At 50.4% G+C, this 10,477-nt stretch overlaps 5 protein-coding genes across 5 annotated transcripts; 3 read left to right on the top strand and 2 right to left on the bottom strand.

The window, feature by feature from the left end:
* Positions 1 to 197: 197 nt before the first annotated feature.
* DEU56DRAFT_785965 (ankyrin repeat-containing domain protein) lies at positions 198 to 1,188 on the top strand. The gene is made up of 5 exons (XM_041352331.1): positions 198 to 267; positions 320 to 810; positions 865 to 914; positions 965 to 1,090; positions 1,166 to 1,188. The coding sequence occupies exons 1-5, from the start codon at positions 221 to 223 to the stop codon at positions 1,172 to 1,174; spliced, it is 723 nt and encodes a 240-aa protein (XP_041211537.1). The 5' UTR covers positions 198 to 220; the 3' UTR covers positions 1,175 to 1,188.
* A 103-nt stretch (positions 1,189 to 1,291) lies between these two features.
* Positions 1,292 to 4,205, top strand: DEU56DRAFT_930803 (FYVE-domain-containing protein; the record flags this gene model as incomplete). The annotated part of the gene is made up of 9 exons (XM_041358700.1): positions 1,292 to 1,432; positions 1,480 to 1,838; positions 1,890 to 2,479; positions 2,534 to 2,967; positions 3,079 to 3,368; positions 3,427 to 3,587; positions 3,641 to 3,670; positions 3,723 to 3,767; positions 3,825 to 4,205. Coding segments are annotated over 9 exons (2,106 nt in total), but the record flags the coding sequence as incomplete, so codon positions are not given.
* On the bottom strand, positions 3,745 to 5,120 carry DEU56DRAFT_785956 (uncharacterized protein). The gene is made up of 4 exons (XM_041352330.1): positions 4,845 to 5,120; positions 4,558 to 4,759; positions 4,305 to 4,501; positions 3,745 to 4,252 (listed from the first exon to the last, which is right to left on the bottom strand). Exons 1-4 carry the CDS (start codon positions 5,027 to 5,029, stop codon positions 4,036 to 4,038), a joined length of 801 nt encoding a protein of 266 aa, XP_041211535.1. The 5' UTR covers positions 5,030 to 5,120; the 3' UTR covers positions 3,745 to 4,035.
* Positions 5,121 to 6,442, bottom strand: DEU56DRAFT_785955 (PI31 proteasome regulator N-terminal-domain-containing protein). Its single transcript, XM_041352329.1, has 3 exons — positions 6,074 to 6,442; positions 5,339 to 6,022; positions 5,121 to 5,289 (listed from the first exon to the last, which is right to left on the bottom strand). Exons 1-3 carry the CDS (start codon positions 6,398 to 6,400, stop codon positions 5,272 to 5,274), a joined length of 1,029 nt encoding a protein of 342 aa, XP_041211534.1. The 5' UTR covers positions 6,401 to 6,442; the 3' UTR covers positions 5,121 to 5,271.
* A 61-nt stretch (positions 6,443 to 6,503) lies between these two features.
* Positions 6,504 to 10,390, top strand: DEU56DRAFT_785952 (P-loop containing nucleoside triphosphate hydrolase protein). The gene is made up of 8 exons (XM_041352328.1): positions 6,504 to 7,053; positions 7,119 to 7,878; positions 7,933 to 8,209; positions 8,262 to 9,108; positions 9,159 to 9,742; positions 9,808 to 9,844; positions 9,898 to 9,983; positions 10,040 to 10,390. The coding sequence occupies exons 1-8, from the start codon at positions 6,555 to 6,557 to the stop codon at positions 10,151 to 10,153; spliced, it is 3,204 nt and encodes a 1,067-aa protein (XP_041211533.1). The 5' UTR covers positions 6,504 to 6,554; the 3' UTR covers positions 10,154 to 10,390.
* The last annotated feature ends 87 nt before the right edge of the window (positions 10,391 to 10,477 follow it).

Below are 10,477 nucleotides of genomic sequence, written 5' to 3'. Positions count from 1 at the left end.
GAAATCCAATTCCATTTCGATCAATATCATCGTTTCAACTGCTCAGACGACATCCTGCCACGAATGACTACGGAGTCACGGACGGATCCTTAATTGACCTCCGTATCACGTGCTTCATCGTCCATGTCATTCCGAATATGGTAATTAACTCCCACAGCAGTCACCACCATTGAAACTTGAAATTACTTGATCCATCGAGCATGCGTTGGTTCAATCCATCATGACCACTCCGGAATCGAGCATATCTCATCTAGGGACAATCCAGGAGTGCGCATTTTTTCGCTTTTTCAAATTTAAACGCGTCAATGACGATTGTCAGGTCTGATACACAGTTGTCCCAAACTGCTAGCGACGCTTCTGACCAGAGTGATGAAGAAGGATTCACATACCCTGAATCAGACTCGGAAGAGGAGGAATTTGTTTACCCTGGCACCACTGAGGACACCTCTGCTGCCGATGATGGAGGGGGGTTACCTCCCTCAGAAGAAGTGTCAACTTTCATTGCGGATACAGAAGCAGAGCAAGAACAGATGCCCGTCCCAGATAATACAGCACCACTAGATGAACTTGCATCTCTTGCATCTCAGCCAGTTGTACAGACACAACCTCATCCATCTCCTGCTCAGTTGGAAGCTTTGTCTGCGGCTGCTTCTGATGGTGACCTGTCTCTTTTGAAGAAGCTCTTTCAGACAGCTTTACAAGGCGGTGAACTTGAGGCCTTTGCCCTGGCAAATGATGCGTCCTCTCGAACAGGCCTCACTGTTTTGCATGTCGCGGCTAGTCGAGGTTACTTAGACATTGTCCAATGGCGTGAGCGATAACCTTCATTTATCTTTATCTGTGCTCAAGTCGCTGTCATCTTAGTGGTAGAAGATTGCGGTGCCATTCCAGATTTAGAGGACCGCGAAGGAGAAGTAGGTGAAGACCTTTAGTCCGCACACACCGACGCTGACATGGTCTTAAGACTGCTTTGCATAAAGTTGCTCTTCATGGCCACCTACCAATCGTCACGTATTTACTACCAGATAGAGCAGACGTAAATGCTCGTGATGCTGACGGCTGGACAGCTCTCCACAACGCCTGTTCTAAAGTATGTGTTACTTATACTAATCGTTGTCGTTTTCCTGCAAAGAAACTTACATTTTTGCCCCTCAGGGCTATCTTGATATCGTGAGGTGGTTATGCGAGCACGGGGGTATTTCTAGTGTCGACGTTCGGAGTAAAGGTGGATGGACTCCTCTCAGTATGCGCTCAAAATTTATGTTTCCACACACTCTCAAACGCTTTGCCAGTCAATGCGGCTTCCAAAGGACACTTGCCTATTGTGATATATCTACTTACAAAGCAAGGTGCAAATCCTCTTGTCCGGAATAATTGGGGTGAGACTGCATATGACGCTGCTGCTGCCGTGTTCGAGGTATGGATCTGTGAGGTATGCTTGCTCCCTTAACTATTGCAAGTGTGTCCTCATGCCCCCAGGTCCTGCAAAAATCAGAAGCGGAGCGATGGCGTAGAACAACTGCCCCATATAACCCTCTCGCAGTGCACACGACCATCCCATTGATCCTTTATGAGAACCAGCGCCTGGACACACGGCTGAAAACGTTGGCAGTGTCTGGTGGGAAGCCAAAGTTCTCACCCTCTGGCCTTGGTAGGCCGGGTCGGCGTGCACCGTTCGAGTTGAAACTGCCTTCCCCGAACGACGGGGGCGCGAAACTAGTTGCTGCCTGGCGTAGCGGTGTCCAGCTTCCACTGACCGAAGATCCTTGGACATTACCAGAAACAAGCTCCAGGGATAGACCCGCCATGGATGGCACTGAAAGAAGTCACTTTTGGCTGTGAGGACCAGCAGGTTATTGTTCATGAGTACTTACTAATTCGTCTTTTAGGTCTGATTGGACATTGGATGTTACGCACCCTGGTGTTGATGTAGAGGCAGGCTGGCAATATGCACAGGACTTTTCCTTGCCTGATGAAACCTGGACTGCCGAACCGCCCCCTCAGCTTCAGCGTTTGCTGAGCGGGAGTGGACTCATGACAGCTAGCTTAGGCAGTCCTTCCAGAAGCCACAGCCGCGCAAGCAGCAGTAGCTCAGCGACCTCTGTATCCGTGGCCGCACGCGCTCCAACGTGGGTAAGACGCAGACGCTGGGTCCGCGTGATGCGTCGTAGGCTTGACGTCCCCCCTCTGCCGTTCCAGGAGCCGGATGGTGCCATGTACCATCTTGAACTCGACGGCTCTCTCATCCCATTCATTCAGGTCGACGAGAGTGAGTTTGCAGAAGGCGAAGGACAGGAGCTCGGAACGATGACGTCCACAAGACTGTCATCCGCCCAGGACTATGTCTCCCGTGCTCGGTACCTAGTCGGAACACAGCGGGATGTTGCCACCAGCGGGGAGACTTTATCTGCTGTCGAAGCAAGGCGTGCCATTGCCAAACTTGAACGTGCAACTACTGAACTGCGACAAGGCATTCTTAGTAAGCTTTTTAATGATGTTTCTTACCGCATAATTGAATCAGATGTTATACAAGGTGATGATGATGCGGAACGAAAAACTCAGGCTGAAGTCCTGCTCAATGCCTACAGCAGAGAGCTCGAGCGTCGCCGACTCGCAGCTGGCAATCAAAGATTACTCATCTCGGGCGAAGATGACGATTATGTGGAAGATGACGACGACGATGAAGAAGAGTTCCGCTATCCTGGCTATACGCCTCTAGGCACGTCTGTCCGCTCAGCTTCTACGGAGCACCTTTCCCGTTCTGTTTCTCGTGCACCTACGGATTTGACTTCTCACCTCTCTCAAGCACCTGAGTTCCGCGTCCCCACCCATGAAGCACCTCAGAAAGTTCTAAGTCCAAGGTGGACTGCCCCGACACCTCACCAAGTCCATGCGCAATGGGAAAGAGACGATATGGTCTCTAATTGTAATGATTGTCGGCGGCGGTTCGGATTTCTTTTACGAAGAGTAAGTTCTACTAACGTTGGTTTTTCCAAATGATTGATTTATGATCCTTCCCAGCATGTAAGATTAGCAATTGCCCCCACTTATTCTTATCGTCGTCTGACCTTTTGCTAGCATTGTCGCAAGTGTGGTCGGATTTTTTGTGATCGTTGCTCTTCTCATCGAGCACTCCTCGATCCATCCGACATTGTTCGCGACCCTGTGTTCCCGGAATCCGCGGCATCCTCCTCAACTCAGCGCGTCTGCCAGGGATGTTACGATGAGATCAATGCCCGTGTCCCTACCAGATTCTCGGGCTCCACCTCGTCCGCCATGGAAAGAATTGTGATCGATCAAAGAAGGCTCATGATCCCTGGACAGCTCCATAGGCGGGAGTCTAGTTCGCAACTAAGCGACCTTGCAGAGTAAGTCAGGTTCTTGGTGGCACCATGACCCGTTGGTATTGATGGGGACGATCCCCAGGTGCCCTGTGTGCAGCACTAGCCTTGCGGACCTTGGACTACCGGCAGAACAAGAAGCCCATGTGAAGAATTGCCTAGAAGGAGATGCTGGAACCTCACCTCAAGCTGCTAAGTATCTTGTGTACAAGTTACCTGGCGAGAGCGCACTTCTGGGTGTCGAATGTAAGTTTTATTGTTCTTGTGCGACTATGATGCGAGTGCTTATGCGTCCACAGGTGTCATCTGCTTAGAGGAGTTTACAGAGGGTATTCCAGGCTTATCTCTCACCAGGGATGCCAGCTGACGTTATTAATACAGGCGCACTTGTAGCGAGGCTCAGCTGCTTCTGTAGTTTCCACAATGGTTCGTGAGCCACTTACCTTCAGTAAGCACAGCCTTGCTGATCAATGTTCAATCCAGCTTGCTTGTCCTCGTGGTTGCAGAGAGGCAGAAGCTGTCCCGTTCACGCGCGTTAGAAGAAACATGCATAGGCCTTCCATACCTAGTTCTGCTGATCGAATACTCTTGGATCACATGCACACTTTCTCTAACACGTCACATAATAACGACTACAAGTAAAATAGTGCACATCCTCACATATTATATGGTATTACATATTATGCTATGCATGTCAATCACCATCCCTGGGTTCGAAGAAGGTGCTGTATCGCGCTCTGCTCTCGTCGACCCGTATAACACTAGAGAGTTCTTCATAGTCCGGTTCGATAATGTCTTGACCTTTGACACCGTCATCCTGGTCATCTTCAAACCACATTGACGGGTCTTCGTCATCTTCATCGTCCTCGTCCATATCGTCTTCGAGGTCAGAGTCCGTCGGCTTGTAGTTGCTGTCCATTTTATTTAGCACTAGCATGAATTGACGAGCAAGGAAATCCTCACACGAAGGCCCACATCCGTGCATCCATTTCTGCTCTGGAAAGGACTTCCCCTCTGGTTGGGAGCCCTATGCGCTTCTTGCGTTCATCTAATCGTTGTTGTCTCGCTGCGTCTTGAACATGGGCACGTTTCTCCAGCTCCACTGCTTCCTGTAAGCTCAGGGAACCGACGTGGTGAGCGCCATTGGGCGCGATGGGTGCCTACAGTGTGCCAATAACTTATGAGCGATCGAAAATAATACAACACATATCCATACGTAGCGAGACAATGCCCTCTGCTTGGCATCGATTACACGAGGCACGTGCGGCTGGTCGACATTCATGATCTCGTCGGCATTGATATTGGTCTTCTTAAGACCTTTGCGAATTTCTTCGACGCCCTCGAGTTCGAGCAGGCGAGATTCGATGGCTGTTTGCTCGGCCGAAAGGCGTTGTCCGAGGGCAGACGTGCAGGCTGATCTAAAAGTAGACGCGTACGAGGTCAATAGTGGAGCCACGGAGGCTACCATCATCGCAAATTACCTGGGGGGAAAAATCGACGTACGACGAGTTTAACAGTCTTGCATTCCGATCGTGCTGGTCATGTAGTTCTCGCACAGTCATTTGGGTGATGGGCTTGGGTTTGGGCTTTGGAGGTGCGCGAAAGCCTGGGAGCACCACAGTCTTCTTGGGACGCATTGGAGATGGAGATGTAGGAGATTGTGGGCTGTGTGCGCGAAGGGGGGCCATGGTATGAGTGAGGGTGATACTTACTGCTATTAGTATGAACGATCCGGCTTTATAGCCCGCTTAATCCAGGTTGCCGTTTTGGGCATACCAGCGCGCAGTAATACCCAGCGAGTTACGACCTTATACTAGCGGCTCGCTAACAGAGTACAAAATATAGCTTAATCTCGCAACCGCGATTATTGCTCTCAAAGATCGTTACGGCTCATCAAGTCATACAGGATCCACAGCTTTTCACATCGTTCTCACATAAACATATCTCCCTGTTTCAAAGTAAGCATCTACAATGGTTTCACTGCAGCACACACTCACGGCTCCAGGGGGCATAAACTCATCGTTATCAGGATCTCTTGTGTTCCCGCTTCCTGGAGGTCCACGCCGGGGTCTTCCATTGAAACTTGGGTTGAAGGCGCCAGGATTTGGTCCTATCGGATCAAACCGAGCACCTGGTGGGGCTCCCATCGGAGGGAGATAACCATCTCCACCCCATGGTCCTCGCATCCCCTGTGACCGGTCGCCTCTCATACCAAATATTGGGTGATCTGGACCAACAAACATTCCATCTCCTCCATTACCGGGGAATAGTGGAGGAGGCTGGAAAGGATTGATACCACCGAAGGGATCAAGGTCTCGACGACCGATCTCCAGCGGATTGCGAGGTCGCAAACCGGCCGGTAAGTGATATGGTACATCAAGTAGAGGATTAGGTGGCGAGTCTGGTCGTGGACGGGCAGCAGGGGGATTCTCCGCGCGGGGAGCGGGTCCAGCATTACTGGATGAATCCTCAGTTTCTTCGATATATCCCTCTTTGCGCAATCCAGGAATAAGTTTCTGTATTATTTTGAGCTTGAGCTGAGATACAAAATCCGTGATACGGTTGGACGAAATGAAGCCGTGGACAAGCGGCGGGGCGTCCGCCTTGGCCGCGTCACAGGGGTAAAACGACGGTGATACAAAGTCGTTTGTTGCAACATCCAGAGACGCAGACTTGTCATTCTAGAATTCTAAATTAAATAGTACTTTTCGAAACCATAGAAGCTGACGCACTTCGACAGCAATTGCGGTTATCAATGTACGCTGACCGAGCTTGATGACCTTCACAACAAACTCAAGACTGCTTTGGTCATGCTTGTAGCGGAAGGTACGATCCACCAATCCTTTGGTGTTCCAATCTTCAGGAAGGACGTTGTTAGGGTGCTCCTTTGCGGAGGATGTGTCATCCGTTGCAATTAAACGAAACGAAAGTGCAGAAAAGGTCGTGTGGACAAGCGCTGCCAAACCATCATGAGGAGACGTCAAGGTCTTGTTTGTCGGTGGTAACAAGTTGACAAGAATTCCAATAAGTGCTGAAGGGTCCAATACGTTGTTAGCCATGAATTGAGTCTTGCAGATGCGGGGTAAGCAGGCAAGGAGGTTTTGGGCTATCGCCGAAATGTGGATTAGTCAAGGCCTTCCATGTCTAACAAAACCAAACAACGTTTACTCCGTCACCACCACCACCACCACCAAGAAGTCGTTGTATACAAGCATGGTGCGCAGGGATAGATCATATTCCCCGGAAACGTCAAACAAAAGGGTAAGACCATCTCATCGTTCACCTCGGTCTCCTTCGCCGACCAGGCGGAATACCCAAAGACCTAGCAGGAGATACGACGACGAGCGCGATAGAGAACGTGATCGCCCGAGAGACCGGGATAGGGAACGTGACAAAGACCGCTATCGTGACGACAGGTATCGCGATGATAGATACAGAGACGACAGGCGCCGTGACAGTTACAGAGACGACAGAAGAGATGACCGTCGGCGCTCCCGTTCAACAGACCGTAAAGACAGGGACAGACGTCCACTTTCTCCTCCTCCAAAACCTCAAGCAGCTGCAAGTACCACGCAGACTCCTCCACCTGAGGATGAGAAACTCAAGGCGAAGAGGGCAAAACTAGAGGCTTGGAAAAAGGACCGCGAAGCTAAAAAGGCTCTTGACGAGGCTAAAGTTAAAGCCATGGCTCTTGCAGGCAAAACAGCACCAGGTGAGCACATTTTTACTTCGAGTGGCACTTCATGATTTCACACCACTTGATCCATGCCTTACTAGTTCCCGCCTCGACCACAACACCTGCCAAACCTGGGACTTCTCTGAACCGCGCAGCCCTAACAGGTCTTGGGCTCAAAGGTCTTCCCCTCAAACCTGAAGTTCTCAAAGTATCAAAGGGTGCTGCGGCCATGGACGATTCAGACGAAACCAAGCAGCGGAAGCTTGAAACCCTTGGCGAAATGCCTGCTGTCGACATGACAATGGCGGATGGAGAAGCTAGCGTCGGCGACCTGGAAGTTGACGACGACGACGAAGAGGCGAATAGGATGGACCAGGCCATCAAGAGCAAGGCTGCAGACGCCATGGACGAGGACGAGGACGCAGTCGACCCCCTCGATGCCTTCATGTCGGGTGTGTCGGTTGAAGTGAAGAAAGTCGACGAAGATGACTTGAAGAAGATGAACGGCAGCAAAGGCGCATCCTCTAAACCTCTCGCCGAACGTATGGGTGATGATGGGGAGGATGAAGTCGTGGAAACCGTCGTGGAAGACGAGCTTGATACCACTGATCTTAATCCTGAAGACATCCTTGCTCTTGCTGCAAAGAAGGCAAAGAAGAAGGATATCGCCGCTGTCGACCATTCTCGTGTCAAATATGAGCCCTTCCGCAAGGAATTTTATATTCCTCCCCCAGACATTGCTGCTATGACAGACGAGGAAGCTGACCTCTTGCGACTAGAACTTGACGGCATCAAAATCCGTGGCATTGACTGCCCGCGGCCAGTAACGAAGTGGAGTCATTATGGTCTTCCAGCCAGCTGGTAAGTACCAACTAACTACTTCCTGTGTTTAGTCCTTGGCTGAACATTTCAAAGTTTGGATGTCATCAAACGCCTGAATTATACGGCACCAACCGCCATTCAAGCTCAAGCTATCCCTGCAATCATGTCTGGTCGCGACGTTATTGGTGTGGCAAAGACAGGTTCAGGGAAAACCATAGCATTTCTCCTCCCTTTGTTCCGTCACATCAAGGACCAGCGGCCCCTGGAGCAGATGGAAGGCCCTCTTGCCATTGTCATGACTCCTACTCGTGAGTTGGCAGTACAAATCCATCGAGAATGCAAGCCATTCCTACGGGTGATGAACCTTCGGGTATGTTTCTCGTGTCTTTGATCTGTCCATGATTTTCATTCTGCGTTCTTAGGCTGTGTGCGCATACGGTGGTTCCCCGATCAAGGACCAGATTGCTGAGCTGAAGAAGGGTGCTGAGATCATAGTGTGCACACCTGGTCGCATGATCGACCTCCTCACTGCCAATTCTGGCCGGGTGACAAACCTTAAGCGTGTCACTTATGTCGTTCTTGACGAAGCTGATCGGATGTTTGACATGGGTTTTGAACCCCAAGTCATGAAGATCGTCAACAATATTCGACCTGACCGTCAAACAGTCCTCTTCTCTGCGACTTTCCCCAAACAAATGGACTCTCTCGCAAGGAAAATCTTACAAAAACCTCTTGAAATCACTGTTGGTGGACGCTCTGTGGTCGCCGCGGAGATCGAGCAGATTGTCGAAGTGCGTCCTGAGGAGACTAAGTTCAATCGACTCTTGGATATCCTGGGGCAGATGTACAACGAAGATCCCGAGTGCCGTACTCTCATCTTTGTCGACAGACAGGAAGCCGCTGATAACTTGCTCCGCGACCTTATGCGCAAAGGTTACTTGTGCATGTCCCTGCACGGAGGCAAGGACCAGGTTGATCGTGACTCCACCATTGCCGACTTTAAAGCTGGAGTTGTTCCCATCGTCATTGCCACTTCTGTCGCTGCCCGTGGTCTGGATGTCAAACAGCTTAAGCTTGTTATCAACTTCGACGCACCTAATCATATGGAAGACTATGTTCACCGTGCTGGCCGTACAGGGAGAGCAGGCAATAAAGGCACATGTGTTACATTCATCACTCCTGAACAAGAAAGGTACTCTGTTGACATCTACCGCGCGCTCAAGGCAAGTAATGCAGCTGTTCCGAGTGAACTTGAGGAACTGGCCAACGGTATGGTTTCGCTTTATGGTATTCGTGATCTATGCTTATTGTGTCGCCAGGCTTCTTGGAAAAGGTCAAGTCTGGGAAGGCGCAAGTCGCAGGCTCAGGATTTGGTGGAAAGGGTCTTGATAGGCTCGATAAAGAACGTGAAGCCAAAGATCGAGCAGAGCGGAAGGCCTACGGTGAACCCGAAGAAGAGAAGGTGGATGAAGCTGCTGTCAAGACCCCCACCACTACTGGCGATGATATGACATTCGGCAATTTCAAGGTCGAAATCAAGCGCGGCCCTGCTCCGGATTCTTCGAAGGGCTTACTTGGCGTGGCCGGAGCAGCTGCAGCTGCTAGGCGTCTTGCACACGCAAAGGAAGAGGAGAAGCTTCAAGCGTCAATCAAGGCTGCTCAGGATGCTGCTGCGCGTGCAGGGAAAGACACAGCCGCGCACAAGCAAGCTCTCAGTGTCATGGCAAAGCTGAACGCACAGATGAAGGCAACAAGACTGGTCTTGCAGTCTCAGATCCAGGCAGACGAGAGTGGTCTCAGGAAAGCAAACCCCGACTCCACAGACTTCCACGCGATCATACCTATCAACGACTACCCACAGAAGGCCAGATGGAGGGTTACCAACAAGGAAACCATGGTTCAGGTTTGTTGTTTCCTGCTTGGTGTTTGGTTTTCGGTCATATGCTTACGTTTTTCCCCCTTCGTCAGCTTATCGATATGACTGGCGCATCAGTTACCAACAAAGGTTCGTCCAGAAACATCATTGTTCAGTATCTGGATTTGACTTGATTGTAACAGGTATATACTACGAATCTGGGAAAGAGCCTCCTGTGGAAGGACCACCCAAACTCCATCTCCTGATCGAGTCCAACGAGGAATACAGGGTGAGCACAGTTCACCTCGCGTTACTTGGTGTAGTCAACTGATTGACTCCCTACAGGTGGAACAAGCTGTGCGAGAGATCAAACGTTTGCTCATCGAAGCATCTGCTGCAGCACTGCAAGCAGAAATGCGGAATCCCACTGCAACCGCGGGGAGATACAGTGTTGTGTAGAGTTCGGGGCGTTAATTTGGTCGCTGCTTCGATGTATGGTTGTTGTGTAGCCCCGACAATTGCCTGTCAAAGTAGCAAGTACTTTGTAGATATATCCATGGCTAGCTCGCTGCTGGCAAGTATTTTTGTAAGAACAGCAAGCAAGGAGTTGCTTGTAGGCTACCGGGGTCGGAGCAAGCGAGACATGATGTCGGTAATAGCCGAGATCTAGATCAGTGATGTTTAAACAAGCTTGACTAATATTCAATTGATCGATCAGGATCGAAAAAGCAAACTCAAAATTAATAAGCTGCTGGCAAGCAGGTACACAGTCTGCTAGAGTCT

This window comes from Suillus clintonianus, assembly GCF_016758775.1.
Source record: "Suillus clintonianus strain FC179 chromosome Unknown DEU56scaffold_15, whole genome shotgun sequence".
NCBI lineage: Eukaryota > Fungi > Basidiomycota > Agaricomycetes > Boletales > Suillaceae > Suillus > Suillus clintonianus.
Note: the sequence above shows the minus strand (reverse complement) of the source record. Positions and strands in the feature narration are given on the sequence as shown.

Bases quoted from the DNA above. Each gene is read 5' to 3' on its own strand.
- DEU56DRAFT_785965 (XM_041352331.1), top strand. From the start codon at position 221: ATGACCACTCCGGAATCGAGCATATCTCATCTAGGGACAATCCAGGA. The intron at 268-319 runs GTGCGCATTTTT...GACGATTGTCAG, and splicing joins CATCTAGGGACAATCCAGGA to GTCTGATACACAGTTGTCCC. The intron at 811-864 runs GTGAGCGATAAC...CTGTCATCTTAG, and splicing joins CTTAGACATTGTCCAATGGC to TGGTAGAAGATTGCGGTGCC.
- DEU56DRAFT_785956 (XM_041352330.1), bottom strand. From the start codon at position 5,029: ATGGCCCCCCTTCGCGCACACAGCCCACAATCTCCTACATCTCCATCT. The intron at 4,760-4,844 runs GTACGTCGATTT...GTCTACTTTTAG, and splicing joins GCAAGACTGTTAAACTCGTC to ATCAGCCTGCACGTCTGCCC. The intron at 4,253-4,304 runs GTGAGGATTTCC...TAAAATGGACAG, and splicing joins GCACGGATGTGGGCCTTCGT to CAACTACAAGCCGACGGACT.
- DEU56DRAFT_785955 (XM_041352329.1), bottom strand. From the start codon at position 6,400: ATGGCTAACAACGTATTGGACCCTTCAGCACTTATTGGAATTCTTGTC. The intron at 6,023-6,073 runs GTGCGTCAGCTT...TTAGAATTCTAG, and splicing joins TAACCGCAATTGCTGTCGAA to AATGACAAGTCTGCGTCTCT.
- DEU56DRAFT_785952 (XM_041352328.1), top strand. From the start codon at position 6,555: ATGGTGCGCAGGGATAGATCATATTCCCCGGAAACGTCAAACAAAAGG. The intron at 7,879-7,932 runs GTAAGTACCAAC...AACATTTCAAAG, and splicing joins TATGGTCTTCCAGCCAGCTG to TTTGGATGTCATCAAACGCC. The intron at 9,743-9,807 runs GTTTGTTGTTTC...CCCCTTCGTCAG, and splicing joins ACAAGGAAACCATGGTTCAG to CTTATCGATATGACTGGCGC.